This window comes from Salvia miltiorrhiza, chromosome 8 (genome assembly GCF_028751815.1).
Source record: "Salvia miltiorrhiza cultivar Shanhuang (shh) chromosome 8, IMPLAD_Smil_shh, whole genome shotgun sequence".
In the NCBI taxonomy this organism is placed as follows: domain Eukaryota; kingdom Viridiplantae; phylum Streptophyta; class Magnoliopsida; order Lamiales; family Lamiaceae; genus Salvia; species Salvia miltiorrhiza.
In genome coordinates, this window is record NC_080394.1 from 26,072,235 (window position 1) to 26,092,283 (window position 20,049).

The 20,049-nt window shown below is 38.8% G+C and overlaps 2 protein-coding genes across 5 annotated transcripts; both read right to left on the minus strand.

The window, feature by feature from the left end:
- Positions 1-1,806: 1,806 nt before the first annotated feature.
- On the minus strand, positions 1,807-3,545 carry LOC130997296 (uncharacterized). Of its 4 annotated transcripts, XR_009093035.1 has the most exons (8): positions 3,132-3,517; positions 3,008-3,020; positions 2,840-2,877; positions 2,694-2,711; positions 2,498-2,552; positions 2,258-2,332; positions 1,987-2,034; positions 1,830-1,905 (listed from the first exon to the last, which is right to left on the minus strand). XR_009093035.1 is itself a non-coding variant. In XM_057922565.1 (7 exons), the coding sequence occupies exons 1-6, from the start codon at positions 3,238-3,240 to the stop codon at positions 2,269-2,271; spliced, it is 297 nt and encodes a 98-aa protein (XP_057778548.1). In that variant the 5' UTR covers positions 3,241-3,516; the 3' UTR covers positions 1,807-1,905; positions 2,258-2,268. The 4 variants fall into 4 exon arrangements, 1 of the variants encoding a protein (XP_057778548.1); XM_057922565.1 differs by lacking the exon at positions 1,987-2,034 and having other exon boundaries at positions 1,807-1,905; positions 3,132-3,516; XR_009093037.1 differs by lacking the exons at positions 1,987-2,034; positions 2,694-2,711 and having other exon boundaries at positions 1,807-1,905; positions 2,805-2,877; positions 2,973-3,020; positions 3,132-3,545.
- An 8,350-nt stretch (positions 3,546-11,895) lies between these two features.
- LOC130997297 (hexose carrier protein HEX6-like) lies at positions 11,896-14,101 on the minus strand. Its single transcript, XM_057922566.1, has 4 exons — positions 13,861-14,101; positions 13,439-13,761; positions 12,920-13,358; positions 11,896-12,685 (listed from the first exon to the last, which is right to left on the minus strand). Exons 1-4 carry the CDS (start codon positions 13,988-13,990, stop codon positions 12,042-12,044), a joined length of 1,536 nt encoding a protein of 511 aa, XP_057778549.1. The 5' UTR covers positions 13,991-14,101; the 3' UTR covers positions 11,896-12,041.
- Positions 14,102-20,049: the final 5,948 nt, after the last annotated feature.

Here is a 20,049-nt window from a genome sequence, read left to right on the forward strand (position 1 = left end):
TCAACTGACTGAAAGATACCGTATTGATGCATCAAGTAATTAAGATATCAACAGAAGGATAAACACAAAGCTGGTTTACTTTTTAATCTTACATGCAAAATTTGGTGGACAACGAGACTCGTTTTAATAAAAATCTTTTGTGTGAACCTCATATCAATGACTTGAGTCAAATTGATATGCGTGGTTTGATAATCAGTGGGTGCTAGTGCAATTTGTGATGCATGAGGTCAGCTTGCTGAAAGATTTGGCGATAGAACAAGACTGATCATAAGTACAGATTATAAAAATACAATCAGTTTTTCTTTGCAGTTGTCTAGATTCACTACAAGAAAAACGCTCATACATGACGGCTAAAAACCGTCATCTATGCCCTTCCAGAACCGTCAAGTATAGTGGTGTCAAGAATAGTCCCTAGTATAGATGACGGTTAATAACCGTCATGTATGATCACTTTTCTTGACGGTTTGAAACCGTCAAGTATTGTATAATACATGACACTCATATTTTTTTCTTGACGCTTTCTGACCGTCATGTAAAATCAAAAACATGACAATATGTTTGTCATACTTGACACTTTATAAGCGTCATGTATATTGACATATACGACAATTTTTAACCGTCATTAATTGCTTGAAAACCGTCATTTTTGGGCCCTTTTTTTTTTACATATTTAGGTATATATATGACAGTTGAAAACCGTCATCTATGCTTTTTCAAAATTTAAATATAATATTTCCTATTATATTGACTTTTTCCTGTTTTTATATTTATAAATATGAATACATTGTACTATTAAATAACAAACTAACCCATACTGAAAATGCTCATTTAAACATTGATAACAACTAATAATCCAACATCCACAAAACAAGATCCATTGTTTTACAACATGTCCCAACACCATAATGAATATCTAAAAAGCTACACCATAATAGTATTTTTCATATGACAATCCTACAACATCTAAAAAGCTGCACCATAATAGGACCAGCCACCACTCGTGGATTCAGCACGACTATGTCCAAGCCATTTTCCTCCGCAAATTGTCATGCAGATTTCTCAGCAACCGCTTTAGATACAGAATACAAAAACTAACAACAAAACAAAATCTCAACGGTGTATGGAGTAAAAGAACAGAAAGAGCTCACAAATACTACTACCACAAAACAACTATTCTCCTCGAATTTTCAGTATATTTGCCAAGGATAAGGGCAGCAGCTATGCAATAGGCAATATGACATTGTCCTAGTTAACTGCCACAACTCTCTCCTCTCTCTCTCTGGGTATAGCAGCAGTATCACAAATTGCATTATAAATGCAAAATCAAGGAGCAGCATTATTTAAACAGAATCATAACATCTCTCATTAATATGTTTGTGTTGTGTTAGTATACGAATGTTCACTACATCATTAGAGATTTTATTTTGTTCTATGGAGTACTTAGCAGATGATGTTGGCTTTGCATTTGCCACACCTGAATAGGTTTTCCTCACAACAAACGACCCCGGCCCCGATCCAGCCCCTTCTTCAACAAAAAACAAAGAGACTCACTATAACACCAACTACATATACATAATGGTTGATAGTGTAAATGGAATTTACCTTTGATAGTGTAAATTCAAGATGCCCCATCTTTTGTAAATGTAGAGCAGCCTCAGGGTATCACCTTTGTGAGTGTCCGATAGCAGAAGCTCACATCGATTGCTCCTACTGCCACCGTAGTATTACCATCAATCACATTCACAATGGCACATAACAGATTAATAAGATTGAATTGGAATCAACATAAAAAACAAGAAATGAATTGCAAACTTGGCATGGGTGATTGCATTTCGACACAGTGCTAGCACTCGGACTATTGCCAGCTCTCTTCCTCTAGGGTTGTTGTATCTCTCTTGGCAATTCCTTTTCAGAAACGGAGCCAAATCAGCTTAAATGATATAAACAATCAAATACATATACTCAGCAACTTCTTCCTAGACTTACCAATTAGGAGCATAGCCAAGTGTTAACTGCATAAACATAAAGAGAGACCTAATCAAACATAGACCATAATTGAAACTAAGTAAGTTTTCTAGTACTAAGTAAGTTGCACAGTTTCTGAGAAATAGCTACCATTAACATGAATCGAAGAAATATCCATCAACAAGTACAACTAAACAAAATACAGAATGCCTCTGCTACTGAACTACTTCTTTAAAATGAAAGCAGAGTAAGCAAATAGAGACTATTGAGGAACTAGACTGAAATTTTTCACCTGTGCCACAATCATACTATAACCCGAGATCCCTTTACAGCTTCAAGTCCGTCTCTAGTCTTCAAATCATAGTACCTACCAAAATCAAGCCTAGCTATCATCAAATTCAACAACTACATGCCTTACAAAATAGCTTAATAATGCTAATACTAATACAGAAACATAAATGATTATAAGACTTAGCAGTTTATAGTTAAAATGTAAAAGCAAAGAATTTGAGAGTTGTTATCATATACTAACTTGAGACCATTTGGGAGGGTTTTGAATTCATTTTCAGAATTTTTGCTCCTCTCAGCTGCAGCACAGCAGATAAACAAATCGTTGTCAGAGCATGCCAACTCTCTCTATGTGTTTTATTCTTTTATACATGAAATCTAAGTACATAATTACACCAAAAATATAGAGAATAGATAGAGAGGGTGTGAGATCTGTATACCCCGTTGATTTATCAAAACTGCAATAGCCCCAGAATTCATCAACAACAATAGCCTCACAAACAAAGCAAAGTTGCAAATTTTTAGAAATAAAAAAAAAAGCCCAATCTCACATTTGGAGACAAATAATGCAAGGAAAAAAACTCACAGCTGCAACCATCACCACCAATTTCAAATTCATCAAAACTGTAATAGCCCCAAAATTCATCAACAACAATAGCCTCACAAACAAAGCAAAGTTGCAAACTGTTAGAAATCCAAAAAAAAGAGCCCAATCTTACATTTGGAGACAAATAATGCAAGGAAGAAAACTCACAGCTGCAATCGGCCTGGGGAGGGAAAGACACATTGTTGGAGAGAAAGATGAAGAGCAATTAGATAGAGAAGAAGATATATAGAAATTGCGTAAGAGAGAGAGATAGAAAATGTGTGAGAGAGACCTAAACCCTGAGACAAGAGATGGAGAAACGTCGGTGCGACAGCGTGTGGAGCGGAAGTAGAGGCTTCGTCCGGCTTCGCCGCCGGGAATGGGAGCAGAGGCTTAGTCATCGGACGACACGTGCAACGGGGTCGACGGCGTCAGCTTCTGGCAGCATTGGTGGATGCTCGGACCACGGTCGATTGCAGAGGGTTGGGATATTAGGGCTCGATTTAAGTCTCCATTTGATGGGGCGGAGGATTTGATGAGAGGTAGAGGCGGATTACGGGGTGGGGCAGACGGAGTCAGATCGGGGGACGGACCAGAGGGAGGCTGCCGGAGGTGAGTCGGACCGAGGGAGGCGGCGCAGCGGACTGGGGGCGGAGGAGGTGCTCGATCGAGAGAGAGAGTTAGGAACTTAGGGATTTGATATTCTGGTTTAGAATGTTAGTTTAAATTATATAAAATTAAAAAGAAATAAAATATTAAATATATATACGATTAATGACAGTTTGTTTAACCACATACATGACAATTTGAATAAATGTCATGTATAGCATTTAAAATAACGCACATAGATGACGCTTTGTAGTTAATGTCATGTATGCTATGAATAAACGACGTTCATACATGACGTTTTTTTCAAAAGTGTCAGCACAGCGTCATGTATTATATACATGACACTGCATAGATGACGCTTCTTTTTTTAAACGTCATATATACTGAAAATGCGCTCATACATGACCCTTTTTATGAAAAACCGTCATGTATGCAGTGTCATGTATACTCATTTTTCTTGTAGTGATTGTTTAAAATTAAGATAGTTGTTACTGAAGACAACAACGTATAATCAAGACAAGAAAATAAACATAAAGTACAACACACAAATATTTTAACGTGGTTCGGAGCAACTCCACATCCACGACCTTGACACTCAAGGTAATCCCTTAACTTAACTTAGCAATTTCCGCGGTTGCAATCCCATGAATTAGCAATTTACATGATTGCAGTCCCGTTACTTGGAAATTTATACGGTTGCGACCCTATTAGAAATTTACGTGGTTGCAATATCGTACTTGAAAATTTGTGTGGTTACGATCCCGTTGTTTCGCCACCCTTCAAACTTGTCACTCAAAACTTACTACTCCTCCTTACTTCTTCACTTAAGTCTTTACAACTTCGTGACAAGCTACAGAGGGAGGGAAGGGTTTCCAACTAAGTGAACACACTGTTACAATGAAGAGCAGTTTTTAAGGATCAGTGTGTTCAATTATAGGCTTAGCATGGAACACCTAGTCTGGGAACTACAAATTTATGCTCAAGTTATGAACTTGGAATTTACAATGAAGATCTAGTTCCTATTTATGACAATTGCTAGTCTCTAAAGGTTTAACCTAACATTAACTTCATATTTTCCACCACCACCACCACCACTGCATCTTGTTCTTCCGATGTATATATAGACTGAAGAATAAATCTTGCCGTTGGAGGGAGCCTTCTTCAAATTTCGATACGTTGTTCTTTAAATTATTCTCGTTGTATTTAGGAATGACTGAGATGTTAGATCTGCACATCCATACTCTGACGTTGACGTTCAACAGTCATCCTTGTACTTTTTTCTGAAAAGATGGATTCACATTTAATGCATATTTAGATGCATTTAAATGTTCGAAAGGTTAATACGCTTTTAAATACTGACTTTGCTTTGAACTTATTGACCTCATGGCTGACGTGGCATGAGTGAGTTTGAGCATGAGTCAACTTGATGTTCTTCGGTCATTCTGCTTTGATTAAATTGATGCTTCCATTAGTTTAGCGTTGAGAGTAGCAAATTCTTTGTGCTTGGTGGATGGGCACGAACCCTAATCAGTTTAGCCGCATCACTGATCCTTCAGACTGAGATTTTCCCATCAGCCTGGAACACCATGACTAGATCTTCTGTTGGAATCTTGTCTCAGCTTGATCTTTAACTGGTGTCTTGCAGCAGCCTTCAACTTCTTCAGTAAACTGCATCAGCTTAGAATACTACCGCGTTTCATTAAGTTTCGATTTCTCAGTTGCTCAATTGCTTTGTCTGTTTCATGCTTCACTTTTTGAAAAGCAAGCTTGTAATATGATGTAACCTATAGATCAATCCACTCCCAAAGCCCACAATCAATCAAACTACAAACATTCAAACAATTCATATGAACAAGCTAAAACAAAAGAAACATCAAATTCAAAACTTTTGGCAACTTTCACCTAAAAACCACCCCAAAAACTTTATATTGTCAGTATTAATGGGGCTACATTTTACAGACCGTGCAAGAACGCACGCTCACTTAGAGTGCATACTGCTTTGAATATAATACAGACAATGCACAATAGTACGCTCACAAAATGACGTGCTAGCGTGCATAATATTATGGTATATTGCATAGACAATGCAAAAATGTATGTTCACTCAAAATGATGTACATTTGTGTGTGCGTGCATACAAGAATATGAATTATCTATTCATTAAATTCTTCACCATTTGAATCCAAAAGTCTTTCCACACATGCATGACGAAATAACCATATATATAAGAAATATCATATACACTATTCAAATTAAACACAATTCGACAATTTTTTCCACAAATACTACTTTCATTCAAGTGAGGCGTGCTTCCGTGCGTGTGTGTATAATGCTTTGTACATACATTTATAATACTACTATTTACAGGCACGCTCATTCAATGAGGCGTGTTCCGTGAGCGCGTGTATCATGCTTTATATAGTAAATACACGAAAGCACGCTCACTTAAAGTGGTGTGCTATGGTACGGGCGTGCATACAATAACATGTATTAATTGTTCATTTTGTTCTTCACCGTTCGAATCATAAAATCTTTCCATGCTACCCTCGCATGATATTACAACAATTGTATGATGAATCTCGAAGCAAATCGCCGAGCGATGTGCTTCTTCCAGTTGACAACTCTCTCCAACGGAAACGAATGGATGGTGGTGGGGTTAGAACAGATGTGGAATCAATGCCTATTCTCAACAAATGGTGGTGGCGTCACAATAACTGGAGGCCGATAGTGGGGTCAGAACAGATGTGGCGGCGGTAGTGGATTGGTGGCTGAAATAGATGTGGCAGCGGTTGTCATATCCCAGTTTTTAATCACTGATTAAAGACTTAATAATTAGGGTTCGGCATCCATTAATAATAAAACTGATTTGATTTATCTGATATGATTTAATTGTTATATATGTGTTTTGATGTGCTTAATTCTTATTGTTATTTAAATCCATTTGAGATTTAAAGGATCTTTATAAATATGGTGCACAAGTTTAATTAGTGGTTTGAGCATATTTATATGAGCCACATGGATTTTTTTTTAGTGGGCATGAAGTCATGAAATTCCCTTTAAATGGAATATTAAGTTTTATAAAGTGTTTTACCTCAATGATTTTAATTGCGATTTTTTTTTAAATGAAATCATGAGTTTATTTAAAATTGACTTCATATCTTAACCACTTGTTTTCTTAATTTGTTCATTCCACGTCCACCCACTTGATTCATTTTATTTAATTATTTCCATCATTTCCAAGCTTTACAACCTTTTACTCACAACCAAATCTCATTCATATCTTCCTAATTAGACCAACAACTAGTACAAAGAAAAGAAAATGTGGAACCCTACCACTACACTTCTTTCTTCTGCTCCACCTAATTTTATACCTTCCTGACTAAGCACTACACTTCTTTCTTCTGCTCCACCTAACTTTATACCTTTCTGACTAAGCACTGCCCCTACTTTAGTTAATAAATTCCAAAGTATTCTGCCATCCTTTAACTTTATACCTTTCTGATTAAGCACTGCCCCTGCTTTAGTTAATAAAATTCCAAAGTATTCTGCCATCCTTCATCTTCAAAGTCTTAGCTTTCTCATTAAGCTAATCCCTACTTTCTCTCCCTAACATCACTTTCCCTATCCCCATTCACAGTTGTTCCAAAAACAAGGAAAGAGATTCCAAGTCCAGTTCCAAAATTTCAAATCAAGAAGGTAGGTAATTAAATGTCTTACTCTTCATTAATCTTCCAGTTCCAATTCCAAAATTTCATTCTTACTTTTTGATCAACAAATTGCAGAATCGAACTATTGCCAACACCACCCCTCATATCGAGGTTACTCCAATTTCTCCCCACTTCATCTTGTTAATTTCGATTCAAGCATCAAAGAACAGAAGAATACGCACGCACGCACACATGTTAATATATTTTCTAAGCTATTACATTTACAAGGTTTGATTTTTGCTAAGAAAATGATAAATGAATGATGAAAGAACAGATTTCTAAACAAAACCCTAGCTTTGCTATACTTGTGAATCTGGACTGAATTTGGGGGTTCTTGTACTCTGTCTTGTATGTGTGTCCGGGAACGGAGTGATGGGGGTGAGAGCAGCCGGCGGCTGCTCATGGCCGGCGACGGCTAGGCGGTTGTCCTGCCAAAACGAGAGAGAGGAGGGTAGAGAGAGAGAGATGGTTAGGGCTCTGTGTAAAAAAAAGAGAAGAGAAGGGAGAACAGGGGAGGGAAAGAGAGATAAAGGAGAGAGAACTTATCTTTCCGGAGGCGGCATCGGCAGCGGCGACACGGCGGCGGGAGCACCGAGCTGTTCCTGGTCGGCCGGAAAAGAGGAAAAGAGGGGGAGCTCAGATCTGGAGCCTACCTTCCCGGCGAGGCAAGGCTCGGCCTCCACCGCGATTCCAGCCAGACGAACGACGGAGGAGGCGACGGACGGCGGCCGAGCTCCTTCACGGCGAGGCGGCGGCTGTGGTCATCAAGGCGGCGCATGCATCGATTACCGGCGAGGGAGAAAGAACAGAGAGATAGGGGCGGACGAAAGAGAACAGAGAGAATGAGAGAGGGAAGGGAGACGCTCGGCGAGGCGGCGCGCCGGAGGGGGAGGCCTACGTAATTTGAGCTTAAGCCATCATTTTATGTGTGTGTTTGTGTGTTATGTGTGTATATGTATGTTAGGGATAGGGTTTTAAATTGGGCTTAAGCCCTCTAATATGAATGGGCCGATTTTTATTTAATAAAATGTACTGGGCCCATTTTATTTTAAAAAGCTGATGGGTTTTTGATTTAAATTAATTGGGCCCAATTTTTATTAATTTTGGGCTGTTAATTGATTAATAAAGCCTACGAATTTTGGCCTTATTTCTTTTAAAAATGTTTGAATTTTCACTAAATTATTTTTGTGAATTTAAATCTCTTGATTTAAATTTTAATATTTAAAGTTGGGATTATTTATTCTAAATGAAGTCCATTCTATTATTTAAATTATTAATGGACTTTAAAGCAAATATTTTGGGATTAAGCCCCATTTATTATATGATAAAATTATTTTCAAAGCTTACGAGTATGGATTTTTTTTTAAATGGTTAAAATGTTTTATTTCATCTCAATGGATTTTAAAATGTTTTATTATTTATAAATGAATAATGGAATTTCTTATTTATTTACATAAAAAAAATGAAATGTATAGAATATTATAAATATGGTTTCTTTTAAAAGAAAAAGGATTAAATTATTTTATGAGTAATTCCATTATAATGGAATTAAAATGTCCTATTAGAATGGCTTCATGTTTTAAAAAAAATATTGAGACTATTTATGTGGAATTGTGTTATAGAATGATTAAGTATATGATTTACTTTATCAAATGAGCTTGGGATTTAATTGAGATATTAAATTGCTAAGCATATGTTTATAAATGATTTATTTATTTAAGTGATGAAAATGTGCGAAGTATGAGAAAGCATGATTTATAATGATTAAATTTTTAGGGTAATAATATATAGCTTGTTCTTAATTGATGGAGTACTTGACTAAATGACGGGTGTAGAAGGAAGTTATAGATTATGTACATGTTGATGTTCGAACAATTGGGTTCGAACCTATATGATAGTTACATGATAAGTGATTACATTTTATTGATTGAATGAAACGAGATTAATATGGATGCTGCTAGAACCCTAAAACTTTAAAAGATACCCTAGGCACGTAGAATTAGACTTTGTCTTATGACAATTTCTTCACGAACTTATCGACTCTTCATCAATGAAGGTCCGGGCGACAGAAAGTGAAGCAGAAGAAGAAACGACTCCACGCCAGCTTTAAGAACAATTGAGGTGGGCATTATTTTATTATTACGTATATAGAGATCCCCTGCGTGACGTAGGCCTCATATGCGAATATATATGCATGATATGTTTTGACTATTTATTCAGTTCTTATAAAATGCTTATATGTTCAATGCCCTTTATGAAAATGAAAATGTTATGAAAATGAAATGTTTATGAAATGATTGACTGCCAAAATGTTTATGTTTTTATATGTATCCTATCTGTGTTGGTTCGCCAACTTTAAAGGAAATCCAATTGGGATCCTATGCTAGACAAAGGTCGCTAGCTAGGGTTAACGTGTACACTCATGGAGACCGCGAGTCGCTTGCGACCGGTCTTGGCGTCCGTGGTAAGGAGGCCTCCTTCCCGGCGCGTGACAGAAAGGACAGATATGGATCATATAGACTGAAAATGGGATGCATCCACCTTTATGAAAATGAACGAAATGTTTTAGTAAGCGCAGGTCATTTATGAAAACCCCTGTGTGTTACTGTTATGACAGTTCAATTTATATATGTATGCATGTTGTATTTTCGGCTTATGTCACTGAGTATTTTTATACTCAGCCCTGCATGTATTTCTAAATGTGCAGGTTGAGCAGGCGATGGAATGGATCGGTGTTGAGCGGATTTTCCTTTTGATGTTTATGTAATGAAACCTTGAGTATGCATCTCCATATGCATAACTCACACGTTTTTCCGCTGCAAACACTCTGAATTTGTTATCGTATTGTGGAACTTATTACCCCTTCATTTTGTTTAACTTTCATTTGGGGTTTAGTCGTTATGGCTGGCTCGTTTGTTAATTACCCAAGTGGTTATATATATATATATACCACTAGTTTGTTGTTATTAATGTTGGTTATTTAGTAAATCCCTTTTAAATTTCCATTTCTTATTGTTCACCCAAGTCATAACCCCGGTTAACCCGTCATTGGGATAGTGGGCTGTGACAGCGGTGGTAGGTTGGTGGAGCTGAAACGAATGTGGGATAGGGTTTCTCTTCAAAATACAAAATTATTTTTTTCTCAAATAATTTAGGGTGCTTTTGTTTGTAGTAAATGATAATTATTAAAGAAAATAATAAATATTTAAAACAAAATTAGGAAAAGCATTAATAAGGGCGCAGTTTTGTTTCTTCATCTTCAAAGTTGATACTCCATCCGTCCCATTGGTCTTGTCCCATTTGATTTCAGCACGGTTATTAAGAAGAGTATTATTAGTTTTTTAAGTTTTTTAAGTGTGTAGGTAATAAAATATAAAATTGATAAAGTAGGAGATGGAAGGTGATAAAGTAGGAGAGAGAATGTGATAAAGTGATAAAGTAGGAGAGAAGGTAATTAAGAATTCTATTGTTTAGTTAATTATTACTCCATTTGTCCCATTAAAGTTGGTCACATTTCATTTTCGGTCTGTCCCATTATTGTTGGTCACTTTTTTAAAATAGAAACATTTAATTTAATTAAGCTCAATTAATTAATTTAATTTAAATTTCTACTTAAACCTAAACCCTCTTAAATAAACACACACACACACACAAAACACACACAGCCTCCGCCTACCCCTTCTGATCCCCGCCGCCTGACCTCGCCGGACGACAACAACACCGATCTGCTCTCTCCCCCTCGCCACCCCCATGCTCTCTCTCTCTCTCTCTCAGCCTCTCCCTCCCTCGCCATCACCCCCAAAATCGATGGTAGGTGACTTAGGGCTCAACCTCCACCTCCCTTGCCATGCCCTCTCGTCTGTACTCTCTGTTTGACGGTGCCATTTCCCTTCTTCACTTGTCGAGAGCTCCGCCACGAATCCATGGTGAAAATCGAGGGTTTCGCATCTCCCTCGGTCGCGACCCCATGGCCGCCGGCCCTCTCGACTCCGCTGTGACCACTATCTCCCTCTCCTCTTCTCCCTCTTATCTGTTTCGCATCTCCTCCGCCGCGACCCCCATGGCCGCTGCCCCTCTCGACGGCGCCACGACCCCCTAGGGTTCCGGTTGTTGGCAGCCTTGTTGGGGTCTGATTTGGTTTTGATTTTTTATTTTTTTGGTTTTTGGTTTTTAGTTTTTGATTTTTGATTTTTGATTTTTGGTTTTTGGTATTTTGGTGACAGACAAACTCGCATAGCCAAAAAAATTGGGGCGATTGTCGTCGTCGTCGTCCGCCGGAAAATGGAGAAGAAGACACATATTTAGGTTCAAGAATTACTTAATTAATAATTTAATTAAATTTCACAAAATAATCTCCACTAACTATCCATTTCTTAATCTCCGTGCCGAAAAAAATGTGACCAACTTTAATGGAACAGAGGGAGTACTATTTATAGAAATGATACAAGATCAGTGGGACAAACAAAAAATGACTATGAGACAAGATCAATGAGACGGATGGAGTACTTTTTATATGTTTTTATTTTTATGGTTATTATTTATTTTTGCTATCCCAAAAAAAAGTACTCTCTCCGTCCATAAAAAGTGTGTGGTGAAGTGGAGGGCACATATTTTAATAAAAAAGTTAAAAGATTTGATTTTAGTGTTAAAGAGTAGTATTGGACCCATCAAAATGTAAAAGTAAAGGGTGAATATTTTATAAATAGTGAGTGTGAATGGAGTTTAAAGTATAAAGAATGATTTTAAAAAAGGAAAACATATATATAATCTTTGTAGACGAACGAAAATAATAATGAATACACAATCTTTATGGACGGATGAATATTTTTTATGATTAGCCCATGAAAGGAGAATTTGTGCATTTATCGTAATTGAATAAACACGAGCTACTCGCGATCTATCCTAGTGTTGACTAATTCCTTATGGTCTACCCCTACAATCTTCTTCCAAAACCAGTGTTCCCTCCAAATCCCTTCCATCTGTTCAATAGGAATATTCTTCGTCTCCGGCAACAGCAAATACACAAATATGGTCATCACTGCCACCCACCCTCCGAAAAAGAAGAAAAGCCCCGCCTTAAAACGGCACATCATCGCCAAAAACGTCTGCCCCACCACGAACGTGAATAGGAAATTCACCGCCACAGTGACGCTCTGCCCGGCCGACCGTATCTCCATCGGAAATATCTCGCTCGGGATTAGCCATCCCAACGGGCCCCACGACACCCCGAATCCGGCCACGTACAAGCTCACCAGCGCCAGCACCATGTAAGCATAGCCCTTGCTCAATTCATTATGATCACCTAGCTTCGCAGCCATTATCCCTCCAACGCCGACATAGCACACAAACATCACTGCACCACCAAGCATAAACAGAAACCTCCGACCAACTTTGTCGACTATGACAATCGCTATCAATGTTGTTGTCGAGCCCACCACGCCCGTCATCAACGTCGACAACAACGATGCGCTCTCCCCCAAGCCAAGGGTTCGGAAGAGTATCGGTGAGTAGAACCCGATGACGTTGATCCCTGTGAGTAAGTGCAGACGCAGAAAATTAATTTGGAGCTAAAATCATTTTATGCAAACATAAAAATTTTACTCTCCCTATCCACAATTTATGTACGTTATGAGTGGTTATGAGTGGAATAATTATCTCATTTTATTGTGATCGGAACACTTATCAAAAGTATATTTATTGTGGATGGACCAAAATGACAAAATGAAGAATAATAATTAAAAAAAATATTGATGGGAGTACTTACCTGTGAGTATTTGGAAGAAGGGCATTGCCACAGCCATCACCAGCTGCGGCCTATACCTTCTTTTCACGATGTTTTTAACGGGGCTTTCCATAGATCTCGCGACATCTCGAGCTGCGACGAGATCGTCTAGCTCTGTTTCGACATCGGTTGCGCCTCTGATTCGTCGCAGTATCGCTCTCGCCTTGTCGTGATCGTTGCTCCGCTGAATGAAGCTGCTTGGGGTGTCGGGGAGAAAGAGCGCGCCGACGGTTAGGATCGCTGCTGGGATCGCGACTATGCCGAGTGATATCCGCCAGCCCCAGCCGCCTCTGATCTTTTCTGTTGCGTAGTTGACGAGGTTAGCTAAGAAGAAACCGATACCTAAACTGAGCTGAAAGCCGTTGCTGATTGCTCCTCTGTGGTTGGGTAGCGACATCTCTGAGAGGTACAGCGGGACCGCCTGCAAGCATCCGATGAGATGGGTTGTAAGTATAGGCGGCAGTGAGGCCAAATAAAACTCGCTGTGACTGTGAGGCCAACCTGGTTGGTGAAACCAACGCCGATTCCGAGTAGCACTCTGCCGATAATCAGCATGTACATGTTAAGGGCAGCAGCGTTGAGGGCAGCTCCAGCAAGAAACGAAACTCCACCAGCAAGCAACGACGGTTTTCTGCCGAAGGTGTCGGTAACAAAAGAGGCGCAGAAGGAAGAGACGAGACCGGCCAAATAGAGTGAAGATGTGAATAGTGTCAAGAATTGGCTGTCGAATTTGCAGTAGTTGCTAATCTTAGTGTCCTCTTTCATCCTCTTGTAAATTTTTCGGAAGAACTTCTCCAAGAAAGGCTCCATAGATGTCACACCACCTAACCAGTAAATATATATATATGTGCACAAAGATATTAAAAATCCTGTATAGATTACAAGAAGAGAAGAAGAATCATCTCTACTACGAGAAATTAAACCTGAAACTCCAATATCATAGCCAAAAATGAAAGCTCCCATGGTAGCCACAAGACAAGATAAGACCAAATATGATGTAATTCTTCCATTGTATTGGCTCCCTCCATTTGCAATGGCAAATCCCACGGCCATCACTTCGTCTCTTTTTTCTCTACCTCAAAGAGTTTGTCTTGTTTTTAATAGTCAAGGCAAGAATCGGTGGGTTGGCCTCTACCTACTGTTCCATACTCCTATTTATTGTAGTAGATATACATTGGTGATATATATATAGAGAGAGAGAGGTCTACTGTTTTTTGTTAGGGAAACGAGCCGGGTCTGCTTCAGGACGATGGTTAGGCTGGAGTTCTGGAAACGGTCCCATTTCCGCTTTTTTCTCTCTTGCTAGTTTCGTCTTAGACGAGTACTCTTTTTCCCTCTCTAAAGTTTTTCCCTTTGAGTTTTGTTTAGAAAGATTTTAACGAAGCTCGGCCCTTAGGCTGCTGTCTTGTGCTTTTAATAGTTCTTAGATTTTTTCTCTTTTCTTTCTTTAATAAAATCGTAATTTAATAATATAGAGATAGAGAGGATCAGAGACAGAGACAGCATTTTAGTAAGTCAGTCAATATTGTGAGCTGCTGCAGGTTAATTATTGATCTCCTAGTCCTCGATTCCCCTAAGAATTTAACTCTTTGATTTGTTTGTTGTGCCACAAAGTCCCACCCTCAAATTCAATAGTATATATGTTATGATCTTGAAACTTGAAAGTTGAAAGTATAGACGAATCTTGAATATAGTTACGTGACGATTCAAACATTACTATTACTCTACTAGATTGATGAGATTATGTATCCCACAATTTATTGTATCCGCCTATTATATTTTATTATGAATATTTATAATCATTCATTTTAGAAGTAAATTTTATATATAATAAGAAAATGGAATTTGCCTACATGCATCCTAAAATCACCTCTTTTTAAAAACTTTGCATTCTCCTTCATTTTAATTATCTTGACAAATAATCTCATATCTGTTTTTTATAATATTTCACTTATTGGAAAACCTAAATAAATATTTCTAGCGTATTTTTCCATCCCATATTGAATTTATATGAGATTTCACTTAATGAAAACCTATATACAAAAATGTATATAAATCAATAATCCACTAGTGGTTAAGATTCATACACATTGTCAATTTAATTTTATCAAATTTATTTGGTTAAATAAAAAATTTGTTTGATTTAATTTTTAAAAATAAATAATTTTGACTAAATAAATTATTTCTTCAATTTTGTTTGGCCGGTAAATTAAATATTTAATAATAGTGTATTTTCTCATCTACATTGATTTTTTTATAAGATTTCACCAAATTAAAATCTATATAAAAAGATGTTATTTTCTACAAACCAAACACTCGTATCTATATCTATATATAATATGAAAAGAGAATTTGAACAATAAATTTTTACCGCCAAGTTTTCTCTCTACCACTATTATCTTCAATTCTTCATTTCACCCACTATTCTCTTCTCATTTAACTAACTTTTCTATTAAATTAACGTGATTCTCTCTCTCTCTCTCTCTCTCTCTCTCTCTCTCTCTCTCTCGTAAGAAATGAGAATTATTGCATAAGCCAGTATATAGTGTTGCATAAGCTGCAGTATAATACTGTATAAAATTTTTACCCGGGTTCGAATTCCAGAGGGAGCGAAAATTTCATCTAATTAATTTAATTTCGTTATGCAGTCATTACAAGCATCTTATGCAAATTACAAGCATTTTATGCAACATATATACTAGCTAAATGTGTTTAGAATTGAGAATAATGAACAAATCAATAAATTCTTTAAATAAATCAATAAATCTGATGAACATACATATCTATTTAAATATGATGAAAAACTCGTTCTCTCCAGGATTCGAGCCCATATGATATGTGTGATTTAGTTATCTATTTTCGTGTCGTTTACCATTGGTTTGCTTCGATATTATCCAAGTTGTGGTGTTTTTGGCGCAGAATTTGTATGGAGTGTAGAAGAAAGTTCGTGGAAGGAGAAAGTTCGAGAATAACATGAATTTGAAGAAAAAAGCGTGTTTTTATGGAGATATTTAGAGATTAGGCTTTGAATTAATTATTTTACATTTAATTACGTCCAAAATTCTTACTTCTATTTTTTTGGAGCTTATTGAAAAGGCCGAAAAGCCCATGTCTTTGGGTTGGACGACACTTTTAGGATTCTTTTAATCCTTTAGTTGGGAATTAGTATAGCCGCATATATATAGCACGCGTTTTCTCCCACCGAAAGCGGAACTTTCACGCTTCGTTGAAAGCTTCAACGTTGCCAGCCACCAGCCCGGCGTTGCTCGCCGCACGCCGGGCCGCTGCTGCTGTTCGCCGGGCCCTGCTGCTGTTCGCTGCTGCTCGTTCGCTGCTGCTGTTCGCTGCTGCGGTTCCAGTCAGCCAGCTGAGCATCGCTGTTGCTGTTCCCGCTGACCAGCTGCTGTCCGTCAGCCACGCCACGCTCGGAGCAACCTAGCCGGCCCGCTTCATCAGTGAGCGCGTCAGCCAGCTGCCCAGCTCCTTCGCTGCTGCTCGGTGCTCTCAAACGGCGAGACGGACGATCCCCGCAGCAGTGGCCACCTCCGGTCTCTTCTCCAGAATCCCGTTGCGCCTCCTCCGAGATCCGGCAGATCTGGTGCCTTCTCCACCACCGCGCGAGATCTCTGGAAAGATCCTCGCCGGTCGCGGCTCAAAGCTGCGTCGGAGCGGAGCGTCGACCACTCCGGCAGGAGCTCCTAGCTACTTGTCGCCGTCAACAACCCGATCTAGATCCCCTCTCTGGGGAGACTCCAGATCCTCAGACGCTGCTCGCCTCTTGCCGCCGTCGCCGCTTCTGCAATCATGTCGACGGGTGGGCTTAACCTACCGGTTGTCTCCAACAATTTTATTCATAATTCTTCCCTGCCACACAAGAAAAATCATAACCCATCGGGGGAAATTGCTAATGTGTCAAGCTCTGTTCTGCCAGAGGCATCTCAGCTGCACCGGAACCCAAGCCCGCCTGTGGGGTTGGCGGCATCTGTTCAGCCTACGTCACACCAGTTTCGTGTGGATGGCTCGTCTGCCGATCAGCGCAGTCGAAACATGGCTCCTAATGCCAATCTTCCAGGGAAGAATTCTAATATTGTTCCAGCAAATAACCGCTCCCAACAGAAGACGGCTAACACACCTCTTCTCAAATCATATGTCGATATTACTGCGAATCGGACGCCGCGTCGTCCGGATGTTGCTGCACATCATTATCATGCTCTACGCCCTACAAAAGAAGGTGATCACTACTGTTTCAAGATGCCTACAGAGCTTCATTTGAAGCAGATTTCTGACCTTAATCATGCTTTGACGGGAAGGTTGTTGTTAAACAAAGGGGAAACGCCCAAGCCTGCGTTGATGATTAAAAAGGAGCTTCAGAACATGTGGAATATCAGTTCGCCTTGGCAACTCATTCCTTTGGGTAAAGGATACTATACCATAATCTTCCAGAACGCAGAGGATAAACAACGAGCTAAAGCCAAGTTGATTTGGGAAGTTTTTAATGGACATCTCCGCCTTCGCGAGTGGGCGAAGAACTTTGATCCGTTTAAAGAACTCTCGTCGTTGGCAAACGTTTGGATTCGTATACATTATTTGCCTATCGAATATTGGCATGCGGAGGTGCTGGCTGGAATTGCACGTTTCGTGGGCCATCCGCTGAAGATTGATGGTGCTTCGATTACTCGAGATTTTGGACAGTTCGCTCGTGTTCTTGTGGAGTTAGATATGTCCAAATCTCTCCCTACTACGCTTCTATTTGATGGGGGTGACTATTCTTTTCATGTTGAGTTTACTTACGAGTACTTACCGTATTATTGTTCCAAGTGTAAGATCACGGGGCATTCTCCCGATAAGTGTCGTAAAGCTAATCTGCCAGTGGAGGCTACTATGAAGCCGTCTGGAAAACAACAAGCAATAGCGAAACAATGGCAGGAGGTTTCTGAGCCAGGGATTTCTGGGGGTGAATCGATTCCGGTGGGGCTACAATCGGAACAGGTGCGGGCTTCACCAGCACATGGAAATAACTTGATACGACAAGAGGTTGTCGAGGAACAGCATGCGGTGCAGCAGAAGGTCTCATCATGCGCTGCAACCCTTATTGAGAATAGTTTTGCTGCTTTAGAGTCAAGTGAGCAGGTTGTGACGTCCCATGAGGATGTGAACGAGAGGGATGACCGTATTTTGTCAGGGCCTGATTCGTTGGAAGTTGTGCTAGTCCCGGTAACTTCGGAGCATCAACTGGATGACAACGATGAGGATGTGGATGAGGATATAGAGATGGAGACACCGAATGGAGTCGTGAATCTTGCGAAGAATGTGGCAGCTGCTGCAGAGGAGGGCAATAGCTTGCGGAATGAAACTTTGGCGCTTAAGGATGCAGTGGCGGAGAAGCAGTCGGAGGTTGGGACAGATGGTTTTGTGAGTGAGCAGGTTCATTATCCGATTCAAAAGGAGGTTGTTGGAGATAAGGAGTCCAATCCTACTCCGGAGGATATTGCTGGTCGTATAAGTCGGTTAGAGGAGCAGGTTAATCAAGGGATGTTATTGCTCTCGGAGCCGAAGCGCGGACGTGGCCGTCCAAAAGGCTCGGGAAAAGGAAGTGAGCTTGGTCATGCAGTTCCGACTGATAGCATTAAAAACCGCCTCAGAAATGCGGAGGGTCTTGGATTTCAGCCGAGCAACTTCGTTGTTGATCATAGTAGCAGCAACACGATGCGTACTATGAACAATATTGCGAACCTCCGTTGGTCGGATGTAATTGCCATGGAAAATGATCGCAACAAGGATGATTATCATTCCAATATGGATTTTAATATTTGATTGTTGGTTTTTGCGGTAACGTTTAGACTTTTTTTTTTTTTTTTTTTTGGGACTCTTTTAGAGTCTCTGTTCCTTGCTTGCGTCTTGTGCATTCAAGGGTTTTTATTTCTTCTTTTTATATTAAACTTCCATTTCAGCATAGCCGCATATATATTGGAGATAGATTAGATTTTAAGTTGTTAACTTTTACACCACACATTATTATTCTCCTAGGTTTAGAATTAAACTTAATTTGACTTTACTTTTGTTTTGCTTTGGTAATTGGCGGCTAGCATCAAGACTTGGGCAGAAGATACTTGTTCCAACTGCGGTGACTTTTATTTCAATTCAATTTAGTTTACTCGGTTTAATTTTTGATTTTAAGGTGTGTAGTCAGTTTCTTTTAATTGCAATTTATTCCGTTTATTTAGTGTTTGTTAATTTTATGTTTGTTTTTATTTATTTGATTGTTTCTGGTTTAATTATGAGTAGTTAAATCTCTAATTCGGCGAGAATAATGAAGTATTGATTTAATAATTTGCGAGACCTAATTGAGTATATAATTGATTCCTGTTGATTCCGATTTGTTCCTTGTGTTTAAAGATAATTCTGATTTTATTTAAGTTTGATCAACTTAGATTTAATTGGATTATAGTCAATTAGCACCTCCAATCTGTAATTGTTGGAATATGGCTGATTAGTGATAAAACTACCGTGTTCGTAGTAGGAATAAATTGGTGGATTAATTATTACTAGCGACCTCCAATCCGTAATTGTTGGAATATGACTGATTAGTGATAAAACTACCGTGTTCGTAGTAGGAATAAATTGGTGGATTAATTATTACTAGCGTATCAAGGATAATTGGTCTAAACTGGATTCCTTCATTGTAATGCTATTAGAATATTAAATCTAGGTCTGGCGTCTCCAACTAGGTTATATTTTAATAAGGGAAATAAGCAGGTCTAGCGTCTCCAGTTGTTTATCGACACAGTAAGTAGGGATTGGAGTACGTCTGTTGCGTTCACGGTATCCTATAACTGGTTGATTGATAGAGATTAATTTATCTTTGCGTCGATGAATAGGGATATTAAATTGATATGGATTTATTCGAGGCGAGTTACCTTTTATTAATTAATTTCTAGATTGTTTATTTGAGTTATTTATCGATTTCTTAGTTTATAATTATTTTTCTCAAATTTAAGGCGTGGTGGCTACACCAAAAATTAGATCTTTAGGAAATTGAATGTTTTTACCCGTTCTCTGTGGTTCGACCCTACTTATTGCTATACTCATTTAATTCTTGATAGAGTTGCAGG

Excerpts from the sequence above, each read along its gene's own strand:
- LOC130997296 (XM_057922565.1), bottom strand. The coding sequence starts at position 3,240 with ATGACTAAGCCTCTGCTCCCATTCCCGGCGGCGAAGCCGGACGAAGCC. Across the intron at positions 2,333-2,497 it reads ACCCTCCCAAATGGTCTCAA|GTACTATGATTTGAAGACTA; the intron begins GTTAGTATATGA and ends TGATTTTGGTAG.
- LOC130997297 (XM_057922566.1), bottom strand. The coding sequence starts at position 13,990 with ATGGCCGTGGGATTTGCCATTGCAAATGGAGGGAGCCAATACAATGGA. Across the intron at positions 13,359-13,438 it reads GCGTTGGTTTCACCAACCAG|GCGGTCCCGCTGTACCTCTC; the intron begins GTTGGCCTCACA and ends GGATGCTTGCAG. Across the intron at positions 12,686-12,919 it reads CTTCTTCCAAATACTCACAG|GGATCAACGTCATCGGGTTC; the intron begins GTAAGTACTCCC and ends ACTTACTCACAG.